The sequence below is a fragment of the Pseudophryne corroboree genome, chromosome 3 (assembly GCF_028390025.1).
Source record: "Pseudophryne corroboree isolate aPseCor3 chromosome 3, aPseCor3.hap2, whole genome shotgun sequence".
Lineage (NCBI taxonomy): Eukaryota > Metazoa > Chordata > Amphibia > Anura > Myobatrachidae > Pseudophryne > Pseudophryne corroboree.
This window is the reverse complement of record NC_086446.1, coordinates 662,462,209-662,478,176: the sequence shown is the minus strand read 5'-3', so window position 1 is coordinate 662,478,176 and position 15,968 is coordinate 662,462,209. Positions and strand designations below refer to the sequence as shown.

At 48.5% G+C, this 15,968-nt stretch overlaps 1 protein-coding gene across 4 annotated transcripts in view; it reads left to right on the top strand.

Annotated features, from left to right (window-relative positions):
- The first annotated feature begins 745 nt into the window (after positions 1 to 745).
- ATE1 (arginyltransferase 1) overlaps positions 746 to 15,968 on the top strand; it is a 198,063-nt gene continuing 182,840 nt past the window's right edge. For 2 of the 4 annotated variants that reach the window (XM_063961849.1, XM_063961846.1), the window contains exon 1: positions 1,366 to 1,595. In XM_063961849.1, coding sequence (XP_063817919.1) covers positions 1,490 to 1,595 — 106 coding nt within the window. In that variant the 5' untranslated portion in view covers positions 1,366 to 1,489. Of the gene's footprint in view, positions 902 to 1,364; positions 1,596 to 15,968 lie in introns of those variants that run through there. The other 2 variants (XM_063961848.1, XM_063961847.1) reach the window with 2 other exon arrangements.

Here is a 15,968-nt window from a genome sequence, read left to right as displayed (position 1 = left end):
AAGGCTACTATTTGTAAACGTGTACCCATAGACACATCCCTAGGTGACTGCATACCCTCCAACATTTTACACAGAAAAATCGGTACAAATCCGAAAAAGGGGCGTGGCCGCATGTAAAGGGGGCGTGGCCACGTCCCTTTTCCTATACTTTCAATGGAAGTTTGGAGAGGCAAAAATCGGTACAGACCATGAAAAAAAGGTACTGTACCTATTAAAAAGGTACAGTTGGAGGGTATGTGATTGGGATGGTTTTTAACATGGAGTCATTGCGGAGTTGATCCCAGTGCAAACCCTCTGTCATGACACACTGCTGCTATGTGTGTAGGTCAGTGGTTTCCAAACTGTGTGCCTAGGCACCCTGGGGTGCCTCAGGAGACTAGCAGGGGTGCCTTGGATTGGTGGTCCAGGACCAATTCAAACTATTTTTTGGCAAAGCAATAGACAAAACCAATGCTGGTGGCTGCCAATAATAAAATATGACGACAAACAGAAGCAAATATTGTCCAGCAACGCACTAAAGAAACTAAGGATGACACATAAACATAATTTACTTATTGTTTTCTAAAATTCTCAAACTTTTGACCTAGGGGTGTCAAGAAAAAATGTTGATACTCTAGGGCGCCATGATTAAAAAAATGTTTTAGGAACCGCTGGTGTACTGTAGCCACTGTAAGTATTACGGAACTTGTTGCCATTATGTGTTATAGGTCTGGGAAACTTGTAATACTGCGTTATGCCGTAGGGGGGCAGCAGAGGACCTCCGCTCCGTGACTGTGCCTGGTACGCTGCTGTGTATCGCAGCTGCGGGCTGTAGGCATGTACTCCGTATTAGAGTACCGAGGGCTGCGGGATGGGGCGGCGTGTGGCTACTGCCGGGGACTCAGAAGCAAAGTTTCTCACGGTAAGTGTCCGTCACCACTAACATACAGAGAAGGCTGCTGGTAGAGTGCAAGCGCTCCTCAGCTTCTCATGTTGTGCTGGCGTCACAGAATGGTTGCTTATACTCTACCAATAAAACCTATAGAATGAGATAGATACATACCTACATACATCATACTTGCCTACCTGACCCTCTCCATGAGGGAGAAAATGCTGTTCCTGGACTTTCCTGGTAATGTATGATTGCCATCCCCTGTGGTGAGCTAGTTAATGGATAAGAAAGGTGTTTCACCACAGGGGATGGCAATCATACATTACCAGGAAAGTCCAGAAACAGAGCATTTTCTTCATCATGGAGAGGGTCAGGTAGGCAAGTATGATTAATACATACACAATTTTGCCCGCATCCAACATGTCGTTTCTAGCTTCGTGCACTTCCTGAGCACATGCCCTGCTTCAGTATGGCGATATCAGTTGTCCACTTTAGAGTAGAGGCTTGGGGGAAAGCTGCTTTGCCAGCGTGAGATATGGCCGCTGAGATCCGGGATTGCGCCTGCGCGCTCCCGGGTGACTGAGTGACCGGAGGAGTTCAGCAGCAGCAGGGAGAAAGATGGCGGCAGCCAGTGGGGTGTCTATGAGCATCCTGGAGTACCTCGGCGGGGAGGAGGGGAACCGGTGCGGCTACTGTAAGAGCGAGGCCGGTAACATCTCCCATGGTGAGGCGGCTCTGAGTCTGGTTAGGCATGTAGCATAACATGGGTGTGTCCTAATGACTCCGTGCCCACTGCATGACAGCTGCCAGTCGGGGGGGGGGGGGACCGCTGACATCACATCCAGCCCCTGTGGGGGCTCTGTGCTTGCTCTCTGGCGTCACTACCCAGTATAATTCTGGGTTGCTCGGTACATACTGCCAGCCTGTATACACCAGAGGTTTCCCTGCACAGTGAGTGCAGCTCAGTTAGTCTGGGAGAGAAGTGTTGAGTGTTTGGTGCAGCACAGCTATGGCTATGCACTAATATGAGTGTCACAGAATCAGCCGGTCTCTTCCCTAGCGCCTTTCCCTATTTATATGGGCAGAGCAGACTGATGTACCCATGTTTGTGCCAGTTCTGTGCAGGAGTCCTCGCTGACCCACTACTGTGCAACATGTGTGACTTGTGTAACTCCTTGCTAACCCCCATTTACTGATAAATATCTTTTATATACTGTATGAAATAGTCTGAAAAATCCTCTGCATGTTCCCAGCCTCTGTACGATACACGGATGGTGATCCCTTGGACCATGTACAACTAGATTTAGGGGTCTATTCATGAAGCAGTGAAAAGAGTGGAGAAAAGGTCCAGCAGAGTAGCAACCAATCAGCTTTGAAAGAAGCCTTTGTCAAGTACAGTCTATAAAATGTAAGGGATATGCTGATTGGTTGCCATGGGCAACTTCTCCACTGGTCTTTTTCTCCACTATTTTCACTGCCTCATGAATAGGCCCCCTAGTCGTCCAGGGTCGTTTCATATAGAACATATTGTACAATCAATATGTACAGTAGCTTCCCTTGTTTGGTTTATTGCTTTTATTCCTCCTGTTTGTGTTTATTTAAGCCACAGGCGTCTCCACTTTTCCATAACTGTAGATCACACTGGTAAAGTACTTCTGTTGTCTTGTCATACATTCAGTATATGTATAAATGTCTAATTTCCTTTTTGAAATTATTTGTACATATTTTAGAGCTTGTACTATGTAATGATCTGTCTTGTACAACAAATGTTGAAATGCCAGTGTTCTAGGTGCACTTTAGCACACGTGGCACTTTGATGCATTCACTAAACTGTTGTGGCCATAAGACAAAAGAAGAGTTTTCATCTGATCACAGTGGATGTTTGATGCCATAAAAGCAGTTGATTGAGTCCCTGCTAGTACTTGCTGCTGTCCAGTGAGCGGGATAAGCAACGTTTCCATGTGTCCACACTACACTTTTCCCAATACATTAGAAATCTTTTCTTTCTCTGACGTCCTAGTGGATGCTGGGAACTCCGTAAGGACCATGGGGAATAGCGGCTCCGCCGGAGTCTGGGCACATCTAAAGAAAGCTTTAGGATCACCTGGTGTGCACTGGCTCCTCCCCCCATGACCCTCCTCCAAGCCTCAGTTAGATTTCTGTGCCCGACGAGAAGGGTGCACACTAGGGGCTCTCCTGAGCTCTTTGTGAAAGTTTTAGTTTAGGTTTATTATTTTCAGTGAGACCTGCTGGCAACAGGCTCACTGCATCGTGGGACTAAGGGGAGAAGAAACGGACTCACCTGCGTGCAGAGTGGATCGGGTTTCTTAGGCTACTGGACATTAGCTCCAGAGGGACGATCACAGGTTCAGCCTGGATGGGTCCCGGAGCCGCGCCGCCGGCCCCCTTACAGAGCCAGAAGAGCGAAGAGGTCCGGTGAAATCGGCGACAGAAGACGATCCTGTCTTCAGATAAGGTAGCGCACAGCACCGCAGCTGTGCGCCATTGCTCTCAGCACACTTCACACTCCGGTCACTGAGGGTGCAGGGCGCTGGGGGGGCAGCGCCCTGAGACGCAATAAATCGATAAAAACCTTATATGGCTAAAATAAATGCATCACATATAACTCCTGGGCTATATGGATGCATTTAACCCCTGCCAAAACATACAGAAAAACGGATGATAAGGACGCCGAGAAAGGGGCGGAGCCTATCTCCTCAGCACACTGGCGCCATTTTCCCTCACAGCTCAGTTGGAGGGAAGCTCCCTGGCTCTCCCCTGCAGTCACTACACTACAGAAAGGGGTTAAAAAAGAGAGGGGGGCACAAATTAGGCGCAGTATAAACAATACAGCAGCTATAAAGGGAAAAACACTTATATAAGGTTATCCCTGTATATATATAGCGCTCTGGTGTGTGCTGGCAAACTCTCCCTCTGTCTCCCCAAAGGGCTAGTGGGTCCTGGCCTCTATCAGAGCATTCCCTGTGTGTGTGCTGTGTGTCGGTACGTTTGTGTCGACATGTATGAGGAGAAAAATGATGTGGAGACGGAGTAGAGTGTCTGTAATAGTGTTGTCACCCCCTAGGGGGTCGACACCTGAGTGGATGTACTGTTGAAATTGCGTGACAGTGTTAGCTTTGTATAAAAGACAGTGGTTGACATGAGACAGCCGGCTACTCAGCTTGTGCATGTCCAGACGTCTCATACAGGGGCTCTAAAGCGCCCGTTACCTCAGATACAGACGCCGACACGGATACTGACTCCTGTGTCGACGGTGAAGAGACAACCGTGATTTCCAATAGGGCCACACATTGCATGATTGATGCAATGGAAAATGTTTACACTTTTCTGATAATATGAATACCACCAAAAAAGGGGTATTATGTTTGGTGAGGAAAAACTTCCTGTAGTTTTCCTGAATCTGAAAAATAAAATGAGGTGTGTGATGATGCGTGGGTTTCCCCCCGATGACAATTGATAATTCTAAAAAGTTATTGGCAGTATACCTTTTCCCGCCAGAGGTTAGGGTGCGTTGGGAAACACCCCCTACAGGGGATAAGGCGCTCACACGCTTGTAAGAACAAGGGCTCTACCCTCTCTTGAGATGGCCGCCCTTAAGGATCCTGCTGATAAAAAGCATGAGGGTATCCTAAAATGTATTTACACACATACTGGTGTTATACTGCGACCAGCAATCGCCTCAGCCTGGATGTGCAGTGCTGGGTTGGCGTGGTCGGATTCCCTGACTGGAAATATTGATATCCTAGATAAGGACAGTATATTATTGCCTATAGAGCAATTAAAAGATGCATTTCTATATATGCATGATGCACAGCGGAATATTTGCCGACTGGCATCAAGTATAAGTGCGTTGTATTCTACCAGTAAAGTGGTCAGGGATTCCAAACGGCATTTGGAAGTATTGCCTTAAAAAAGGGGATGTACCCTAGGTCGCCTCTCAAAATAAGACGCCGTATTATCAGGCGCAGTCCTGGTTGGCAAGCGGACAAAAGGGTTCCTCTTTTCTGCTCGTGACAGAGGGAGAGGAAAATGGCTGCAGAGATCAGCCAGTTCCCAGGAACAGAAACCCTTTTCCGCCTCTGCCAAGCCCTCAGTATGACGCTAGGGCTTTACAAGTTCAGGCACGGTGGGGGCCCGTTCTCAGTGAATTTCAGTGCGCAGTGGGCTCACTCGCAAGTAGACCCCGGGATCCTTCAGGTAATATTTCAGGGGTACAAATTGGAATTCGAGACGTATTCCCCTCGCCGTTTCCAAAAGTCTGTTTTACCGATGTCTCCCGCTGACAGGGATGCAGTTTTGGAAGCCATTCACAAGCTGTATTCCCAGCAGGTGATAATTAAGGTACCCCTCCTGCAACAGGGAACGGGGTATTATTCCACACTATTGTGGTACCGAAGCCAGACGGTAAAATCTTTGAACACTTACATACAGAGGTTCAAATTCAAAATTGAGTCACTCAGAGCAGTGATTGCAAACCTGGAAGACTACATGATGTCTCGGGACATCAAGGATGCTTACCTTCATGTCAAAATTTACCCTTCTCACCAAGGGTATCTCAGGTTATGGTACAGAACTGTCACTATCAGTTCAGACGCTGCCGTAGGGATGGTCCACGGCACCCCGGGTCTTTACTGAGGTAATGACCGAAATGATGATATTCCTTCGAAGGAAGTTATCCTTTACTTGGACGATTCCCTGATAAGGGTAAGATCCAGGGAACAGTTGGAGACCGGTGTAGCACTATCTCAGGTAGTGTTGCGGCAGCACGATTGGATTCTCAATATTCTAAAATCGCAGCTGGTTCCGACGACTTGTCTTCTGTTCCTAGGGATGATCCTGGACACAGTCCAGAAAGAAGGTGTTTCTCCCAGAGGAGAAAGCCAGGGAGTTATCCGAGCTAGTCAGGAACCTCCTAAAACCGAACCAAGTCTCAGTGCATCAATGCACAAGGGTTCTGGGTAAAAATGGTGGCTTCCTACGAAGCAATCCCATTCGGCAGATTCCACGCAAGACTTTCCAGTGGAACCTACTGGACAAATGGTCCGGGTCGCATCTTCAGATGCATCAGCGGATAACCCTGTCACCAGGGACAAGGGTATCCCTCCTGTGGTGGTTGCAGAGTGCTCATCTTCTAGAGGGCGCAGTTTCGGCATTCGGGACTGGGTCCTGGTGACCACGGATGCCAGCCTACGAGGCTGGGGAGCAGTCACACAGGGAAGGAATATCCAGGGCTTATGGTCAAGCCTGGATACATCACTTCACATAAATATCCTGAAGCTAAGGGCCATTTACAATGCTCTAAGCTTAGCAAGACCTCTGCTTCAAGGTCAGCCGGTGTTGATCCAGTTGGACAACGTTACGGCAGTCACCCACGTAAACAGACAGGGTGCCACAAGAAGTAGGAGGGCAATGGCAGAAGCTGCAAGGATTCTTCGCTGGGCGAAAAATCATGTGATAGCACTGTCAGCAGTTTTCATTCCGGGAGTGGACAACTGGGAAGCAGATTTCCTCAGCACGACCTCCACCCGGGAGAGTAGGGACTTCACCCAGAAGTCTTCCACATGATTAGAAACCGTTGGGAAAAACTCGACAGGTATTGCGCCAGGTCAAGGGACCCTCAGGCAATAGCTGTAGATGCTCTGGTAACACCGTGGGTGTACCAAATCAGTGTATGGGTTCCCTCCTCTGCCTCTCATACCCAAGGTACTGAGATTGATAAGATGGAGAGGAGTAAGCGCTATATTAGTGGCTCCGGATTGGCCAAGAAGGACTTGGTTACCGGAACTTCAAGAGATGCTCACGGAGGATCCGTGGCCTCTACCTCTAAGAAGGGACCTGCTCCAGCAAGGATCTTGTCTGTTCCAAGACTTACCGCGGCTGCGTTGACGGCATGGCGGTTGAACGCCGGATCCTGAAGGAAAAAGGCATTCCGGATGAAGTCATCCCTATCCTGATAAAAGCCAGGAAGGATGTAACCGCAAAACATTATCACCGCATTTGGCAAAAATATGTTGCGTGGTGCGAGGCCAGTAAGGCTCGACGGAGGAAATTCAACTGGGTCGATTCCTACATTTCCTGCAAACAGGAGTATCTATGGGCCTAAAATTGGGGTCCATTAAGGTTCAAATTTCGGCTCTGTCAATTTTCTTCCAAAAAAGAACTAGCTTCAGTCCCTGAAGTTCAGACATTTGTTAAAGGGGTACTGCATATACAGCCTCCTTTTGTGCCTTCAGTGGCATTTTGGGATCTCCAGGTGGTTTTTGGGTTCCAAAAGTCACATTGGTTTGACCCACTTAAATCTGTGGAGTTAAAATATCTCAAAGAAAAAGTGGTCATGCTGTTGGCTCTGGCCTGGGCAAGGCGCGTGTCAGAATTGGTGGCTTTATCCTGTAAAAGCCCTTATCTGATTTTCCATTCGGACAGGGCGGAATTGAGGACTCGTCCTCAGTTTCTCCCTAAGGTGGTTTCAGCGTTCACCTGAACAAAACCTGTTGTGGTGCCTGCGGCTACTAGGGACTTGGAGGACTCCAAGTTGCTAGACGTTGTCAGGACCCGGAAACTATATGTTTCCAGGACGGCTGGAGTCAGGAAATCTGACTCGCTGTTTATCCTGTATGCACCTAACTAGCTGGGTGCTCCTGCTTCTAAGCAGACGATTGCTCGTTGGATTTGTAGTACAATTCAGCTTGCACATTCTGTGGCAGGCCTGCCACAGCCAAAAATCTGTAAATGCCCACTCCACAAGGAAGGTGGGATCATCTTGGGCAGCTGCCCGAGGGGTCTCGGCTTTACAACTTTGCCGAGCAATTACTTGGTCAGGAGCAAATACGTTTGTAAAATTCTACAAATTTGATACCCTGGCTGAGGAGGACCGGGAGTTCTCTCATTGGGTGCTGCAGAGTCATCCGCACTCTCCCGCCCGTTTGGGAGCTTTGGTATAATCCCCATGGTCCTTACGGAGTTCCCAGCATCCACTAGGACGTCAGAGAAAATAAGAATTTACTTACCGATAATTCTATTTCTCATAGTCCGTAGTGGATGCTGGGCGCCCATCCCAAGTGCGGATTGTCTGCAATACTGGTACATAATTATGGTTACCAAAAAAATTCGGGTTATTGCTGTAGTGAGCCATCTTTTCTAGAGGCTCCTCTATTATCATGCTGTTAACTGGGTTCAGATCACAAGTTGTACAGTGTGATTGGTGTGGCTGGTATGAGTCTTACCCGGGATTCAAAATCCTTCCTTATTGTGTACGCTCGTCCGGGCACAGTGTCCTAACTGAGGCTTGGAGGAGGGTCATGGGGGGAGGAGCCAGTGCACACCAGGTGATCCTAAAGCTTTCTTTAGATGTGCCCAGACTCCGGCGGAGCCGCTATTCCCCATGGTCCTTACGGAGTTCCCAGCATCCACTACGGACTACGAGAAATAGAATTATCGGTAAGTAAATTCTTATTTTTTCTAAATGTACCTTTTGTTATTTTCCTTGTAACTTCCTACAAGATGTTCGACAGAATACGCCCTGCGTATTGACCGCCGGCAATACGCAGGGCTATTGTATGTGATCGCACAGCAACCTGAAAGAGGCCAGTTGAAATAATCTGGGTCAAGCAACCCGGTATTTCAGCTCAGATAGTGAGCAGAGTTGAACATGTGTTCAGTCTAGCTCATTGGGGGTAATTCAGACTGCTTCGCTGCAGCAGTAGCGATCACAGTCTGAATTTTTTTCGTGAAGTGCGCACCCCAGGAGCCCAGTGAGATGCTAAAAAGCGTCTCTGGGCTGCGATCGCCTCTTCCTGATGAGCAGAGGCGGGCCGGAGGGGGTGTGCCAATGGTGTTAGGACGCTGTGAGTGGGGCGCGGTCCGGACCATTGGAGGGGCGGGTTGCGGCGGCTGCATGATATCACACGCACACAGTGTGCATGGAGGGAGCTACTCGCCGGGTGCAAAATCATCGCTGCTGTGCGATGCTTTTGCATCAGTGGGGGGGTAGGGCCAGACATGCGGGGCGGACTAGCCCTGTGCTGGGCGTCTCCCCGCATGTTGGGAGTAGGGCCAGACATGCGGGGCGGACTAGCCCTGTGCTGGGCGTCTTCCCGCATGTCAGAGAAAATGATTGTAGATGTGCTAAATTTAGCACATCTACAATCATCTGAATTAGGGCCATGGTGCGGTGTGAGCTGGTAATCTGGGCCAATGTGACCTGGGACCTGTTCACGCTTGGAGATCATCTCATGTCCAAGTCCTGCCGGTAGTAAGCCGGGTTGGGCCGCCTGTCTGAAAGGGGTCTCGCTGAGTGGCACCCAGGAAGGAGCCGTGTACAAATCCCGGGTGCGATTCGGCAGTAGTGGCGTGAGAGGGGTATTAGTTGCTGAGTGTATACCAATGCAGTGTCTGAGGAATGTAAAAGATTTAAATATCAACGTGACGACGAGCAATATAGAGCTGTAATTTTCTTAGGGGGTGTACCTAATAAATTTCTGTCTGGAAGACGGTAGAATAATGAATGACTCTGCAAAATAGATTAACTCACCTGTACATGATTAAAGAAATCCATAAACATGACCAGTTGATGGTACTTGAGGACTCCTACAATAAACGGAGTGAGCACTCAAGCACAGGTATATGAATAATAATATGAGCACAGTTAGGTACATATATGGAGATGCAGTTGTGATAATAAAATGCTGGTTATTGTGGTGACCTGCTGTAAAAAATGTCTGCCGAGTTGATCTTCTAATATCCTAAAGGGAAAAGTGTGTTTGGTGCCGGATGATAATGCAGTTTATAATTAATCCCGCAGTAGATAGATATGCAGTCTGCAGTGGTGATAGAACTAATGCTAATTAGTCCATGTATCAGTTATTTAATAAGATCAAATGGAAACATTTTTCTCTATCGTCCTAGTGGATGCTGGGGTTCCTGAAAGGACCATGGGGAATAGCGGCTCCGCAGGAGACAGGGCACAAAAAGTAAAGCTTTTCCAGATCAGGTGGTGTGCACTGGCTCCTCCCCCTATGACCCTCCTCCAGACTCCAGTTAGATTTTTGTGCCCGGCCGAGAAGGGTGCAATCTAGGTGGCTCTCCTAAAGAGCTGCTTAGAAAAAGTTTAGCTTAGGTTTTTTATTTTACAGTGAGTCCTGCTGGCAACAGGATCACTGCAACGAGGGACTGAGGGGAGAAGAAGTGAACTCACCTGCGTGCAGGATGGATTGGCTTCTTGGCTACTGGACATCAGCTCCAGAGGGACGATCACAGGTACAGCCTGGATGGTCACCGGAGCCGCGCTGCCGGCCCCCTTGCAGATGCTGAAGTCAGAAGAGGTCCAGAATCGGCGGCTGAAGACTCCTGCAGTCTTCTAAAGGTAGCGCACAGCACTGCAGCTGTGCGCCATTTTCCTCTCAGCACACTTCACACGCAGTCACTGAGGGTGCAGGGCGCTGGGGGGGGGCGCCCTGGGAGGCAAATGTAACCTATATAAAGGCTAAAAATACCTCACATATAGCCCCCAGAGGCTATATGGAGATATTTAACCCCTGCCTGGATTCACTAAATAGCGGGAGACGAGCCCGCCGGAAAAGGGGCGGGGCCTATCTCCTCAGCACACGGCGCCATTTCCTCTCACAGCTCCGCTGGTCAGGACGGCTCCCAGGTCTCTCCCCTGCACTGCACTACAGAAACAGGGTAAAACAGAGAGGGGGGGCAAATTTATGGCGATATTTTGATATATATAAAGCAGCTATAAGGGAGCACTTATTATAAGGCTATCCCTGTTATATATATAGCGCTTTTGGTGTGTGCTGGCAAACTCTCCCTCTGTCTCCCCAAAGGGCTAGTGGGTCCTGTCTTCGTTAGGAGCATTCCCTGTGTGTCTGCTGTGTGTCGGTACGTGTGTGTCGACATGTATGAGGACGATATTGGTGTGGAGGCGGAGCAATTGCCAAATATGAGGATGTCACCCCCTAGGGAGTCGACACCAGAATGGATGCCTTTATTTATGGAACTACGGGATAGTGTCAACACGCTAAAGCAGTCGTTTGACGACATGAGACGGCCGGACAATCAATTAGTGCCTGTCCAGGCGACTCAAACACCGTCAGGGGCTGTGAAACGCCCTTTGCCTCAGTCGGTCGACACAGACCCAGACACAGGCACTGACTCCAGTGGTGACGGTGACGAATCAACCGTATTTTCCAGTAGGGCCACACGTTATATGATTTTGGCAATGAAGGAGGCGTTACATTTAGCTGATACTACAGGTACCACTAAACAGGGTATTATGTGGGGTGTGAAAAAACTACCTATAGTTTTTCCTGAATCAGAAGAATTAAATGACGTGTGTAATGAAGCGTGGGTTGCCCCTGATAAAAAGCTGATAATTTCAAAGAAATTATTGGCATTATACCCTTTCCCGCCAGAGGTTAGGGAGCGCTGGGAAACACCTCCTAGGGTGGACAAGGCGCTAACACGCTTATCTAAACAAGTGGCGTTACCCTCTCCTGAGACGGCCGCACTTAAAGATCCATCAGATAGGAGGATGGAAAATATCCAAAAAAGTATATACACACATGCAGGTGTTATACTACGACCAGCTATAGCGACTGCCTGGATGTGCAGTGCTGGGGTAGTTTGGTCAGAGTCCCTGATTGAAAATATTGATACCCTGGACAGGGACAATATTTTACTGTCGTTAGAACAAATAAAGGATGCATTTCTTTATATGCGTGATGCACAGAGGGATATCTGCACACTGGCATCACGGGTAAGTGCTATGTCCATTTCGGCCAGAAGAGCTTTATGGACGCGACAGTGGACAGGCGATGCGGATTCAAAACGACATATGGAAGTTTTGCCGTATAAAGGGGAGGAGTTATTTGGAGTCGGTCTATCAGATTTGGTGGCCACGGCTACAGCCGGGAAATCCACCTTTCTACCTCAAGTCACTCCCCAACAGAAAAAGGCACCGACTTTTCAACCGCAGCCCTTTCGTTCCTTTAAAAATAAGAGAGCAAAGGGCTATTCATATCTGCCACGAGGCAGAGGTCGAGGGAAGAGACAGCAACAGGCAGCTCCTTCCCAGGAACAGAAGCCTTCCCCGGCTTCTACAAAAGCCTCAGCATGACGCTGGGGCTTCTCAAGCGGACTCGGGGACGGTGGGTGGTCGTCTCAAAAATTACAGCGCGCAGTGGGCTCACTCGCAGGTAGATCCCTGGATCCTGCAGATAATATCTCAGGGGTACAGGTTGGAATTAGAGACAGATCCACCTCGCCGTTTCCTGAAGTCTGCTTTACCAACGTCCCCCTCCGAAAGGGAGACGGTTTTGGAAGCCATTCACAAGCTGTACTCTCAGCAGGTGATAGTCAAAGTACCTCTTCTACAACAAGGGAAGGGGTATTATTCCACTCTTTTTGTGGTACCGAAGCCGGATGGCTCGGTAAGGCCTATTCTAAATCTGAAGTCCTTGAACCTGTACATAAAGAAGTTCAAGTTCAAGATGGAGTCACTCAGAGCAGTGATAGCGAACCTGGAAGAGGGGGACTTTATGGTATCCTTGGACATCAAGGATGCGTATCTCCACGTTCCAATTTACCCCTCACACCAGGGGTACCTCAGGTTCGTTGTACAAAACTGTCACTATCAGTTTCAGACGCTGCCGTTCGGATTGTCCACGGCACCTCGGGTCTTTACAAAGGTAATGGCCGAGATGATGATTCTTCTTCGAAGAAAAGGCATATTAATTATCCCATACTTGGACGATCTCCTAATAAGGGCAAGGTCCAGAGAACAGCTAGAGATGGGATTAGCACTGTCGCAAGAAGTGCTACAACAGCACGGGTGGATTCTGAATATTCCAAAATCCCAGTTAATGCCGACAACTCGTCTGCTGTTCCTAGGGATGATTCTGGACACGGTTCAGAAAAAGGTTTTTCTCCCGGAGGAAAAAGCCAAGGAGTTATCCGAGCTTGTCAGGAACCTCCTAAAACCAGGAAAGGTGTCTGTACATCAATGCACAAGAGTCCTGGGAAAAATGGTGGCTTCTTACGAAGCAATTCCATTCGGCAGATTCCACGCAAGAATTTTCCAAAGGGATCTGTTGGACAAATGGTCAGGGTCGCATCTTCAGATGCACCTGCGGATAACCCTGTCTCCAAGGACAAGGGTGTCTCTTCTGTGGTGGTTGCAGAGTGCTCATCTATTGGAGGGCCGCAGATTCGGCATACAGGATTGGATCCTGGTGACCACGGACGCCAGCCTGAGAGGCTGGGGAGCAGTCACACAAGGAAGAAACTTCCAGGGAGTATGGACGAGCCTGGAAACGTCTCTTCACATAAACATTCTGGAACTAAGAGCAATATACAATGCTCTAAGCCAGGCAGAACCTCTGCTTCAGGGAAAACCGGTGTTGATCCAGTCGGACAACATCACGGCAGTCGCCCATGTGAACAGACAGGGCGGCACAGGAAGCAGGAGTGCAATGGCAGAAGCTGCAAGGATTCTTCGCTGGGCAGAGAATCATGTGATAGCACTGTCAGCAGTGTTCATCCCGGGAGTGGACAACTGGGAAGCAGACTTCCTCAGCAGACACGATCTTCACCCGGGAGAGTGGGGACTTCATCCAGAAGTCTTCCACTTGCTGGTAACCCGTTGGGAAAGACCAATGGTGGACATGATGGCGTCTCGCCTCAACAAAAAACTGGACAGGTAGTGCGCCAGGTCAAGAGATCCGCAGGCAATAGCTGTGGACGCGCTGGTAACGCCTTGGGTGTACCAGTCGGTGTATGTGTTTCCTCCTCTGCCTCTCATACCAAAAGTATTGAGAATTATACGGCAAAGAGGCGTAAGGACGATACTAGTGGTTCCGGATTGGCCAAGAAGGACTTGGTACCCGGAACTTCAAGAGATGATCACGGAAGATCCGTGGCCTCTACCTCTAAGGAGGGACTTGCTTCAGCAGGGTCCCTGTCTGTTTCAAGACTTACCGCGGCTGCGTTTGACGGCATGGCGGTTGAACGCCGGATCCTAAAGGAAAAAGGCATGCCGGAAGAAGTCATTCCTACTTTGATTAAAGCAAGGAAGGAAGTAACCGTGCAACATTATCACCGAATTTGGCGAAAATATGTTGCGTGGTGCGAAGATCGGAGTGCTCCGACGGAGGAATTTCAACTGGGTCGATTCCTACATTTCCTGCAATCAGGATTGTCTATGGGTCTCAAATTGGGATCTATTAAGGTTCAAATTTCGGCCCTGTCGATTTTCTTTCAAAAAGAATTGGCTTCAGTCCCTGAAGTCCAGACCTTTGTTAAGGGAGTGCTACATATACAGCCTCCTGTGGTGCCTCCAGTGGCACCGTGGGATCTCAATGTGGTTTTGGACTTTCTAAAATCTCATTGGTTTGAACCACTAAAGAAGGTGGATTTGAAATATCTCACATGGAAAGTGACCATGCTTCTAGCCCTGGCTTCGGCCAGGAGAGTGTCAGAACTGGCAGCTTTATCTTACAAAAGCCCATATCTGATTTTCCATTCGGACAGGGCAGAACTGCGGACTCGTCCGCATTTTCTCCCTAAGGTGGTGTCAGCATTTCATCTGAACCAGCCTATTGTAGTGCCTGCGGCTACAAGTGACTTGGAGGACTCCAAGTTACTGGACGTTGTCAGAGCATTAAAAATATATATTGCAAGGACAGCTGGAGTCAGAAAATCTGACTCGTTGTTTATATTGTATGCACCCAACAAGATGGGTGCTCCTGCGTCTAAGCAGACGATTGCTCGTTGGATCTGTAGCACAATCCAACTTGCACATTCTGTGGCAGGCCTGCCACAGCCTAAATCTGTAAAGGCCCACTCCACAAGGAAGGTGGGCTCATCTTGGGCGGCTGCCCGAGGGGTCTCGGCATTACAACTTTGCCGAGCAGCTACGTGGTCAGGGGAGAACACGTTTGTAAAATTTTACAAATTTGATACTCTGGCTAAGGAGGACCTGGAGTTCTCTCATTCGGTGCTGCAGAGTCATCCGCACTCTCCCGCCCGTTTGGGAGCTTTGGTATTATCCCCATGGTCCTTTCAGGAACCCCAGCATCCACTAGGACGATAGAGAAAATAAGATTTTACTTACCGATAAATCTATTTCTCGGAGTCCGTAGTGGATGCTGGGCGCCCATCCCAAGTGCGGATTATCTGCAATAATTGTACATAGTTATTGTTAACTAATTCGGGTTATTGTTGAAGGAAGCCATCTTTCAGAGGCTCCGCTGTTATCATACTGTTAACTGGGTTTAGATCACAAGTTGTACGGTGTGATTGGTGTGGCTGGTATGAGTCTTACCCGGGATTCAATATCCTCCCTTATTGTGTACGCTCGTCCGGGCACAGTACCTAACTGGAGTCTGGAGGAGGGTCATAGGGGGAGGAGCCAGTGCACACCACCTGATCTGGAAAAGCTTTACTTTTTGTGCCCTGTCTCCTGCGGAGCCGCTATTCCCCATGGTCCTTTCAGGAACCCCAGCATCCACTACGGACTCCGAGAAATAGATTTATCGGTAAGTAAAATCTTATTATCCTACAGCTTAGTTTCTCGCACTTTATCCTCGGGTCCCCAAACAGTTGAAGTTTTCCAGGCCTCCTCAGAATCACAAGTGAATTAATAACCTCCACTGGTGGATTTGTTAAAATGGGCTAATGACATTTGCTGGGTGACCTGGGCACATGAACCTTTTGAGGTCCCGAGGACAGAGTTTTAAAACCATTGTTCTACATGCATGTGGCATCCTGCATCTCCTGTTAGAAGTCTCACCCTAGTCCAATGGTTCTCAAACTTTTTTGAATCACGGCGTCCTAGAGTATCAGAATTTTTGTCACGGTACCCGTAGGCCAAAAGTTTCTTATTGATACATTTAGAATAAAATAAAACATTAATTATATTGTTTATAAATCATCCTTCGGCTCAGTTATGTGGTGAGGGACAGGATTCGCCTCTGTTTCTCCACATATTTTATGACTGGCATCCACCAGCACTGGTTTTGGTTATTACATAGACGCTAAATAATTTGAATTGGTCCTGAACCACCAGTCCAAGGCA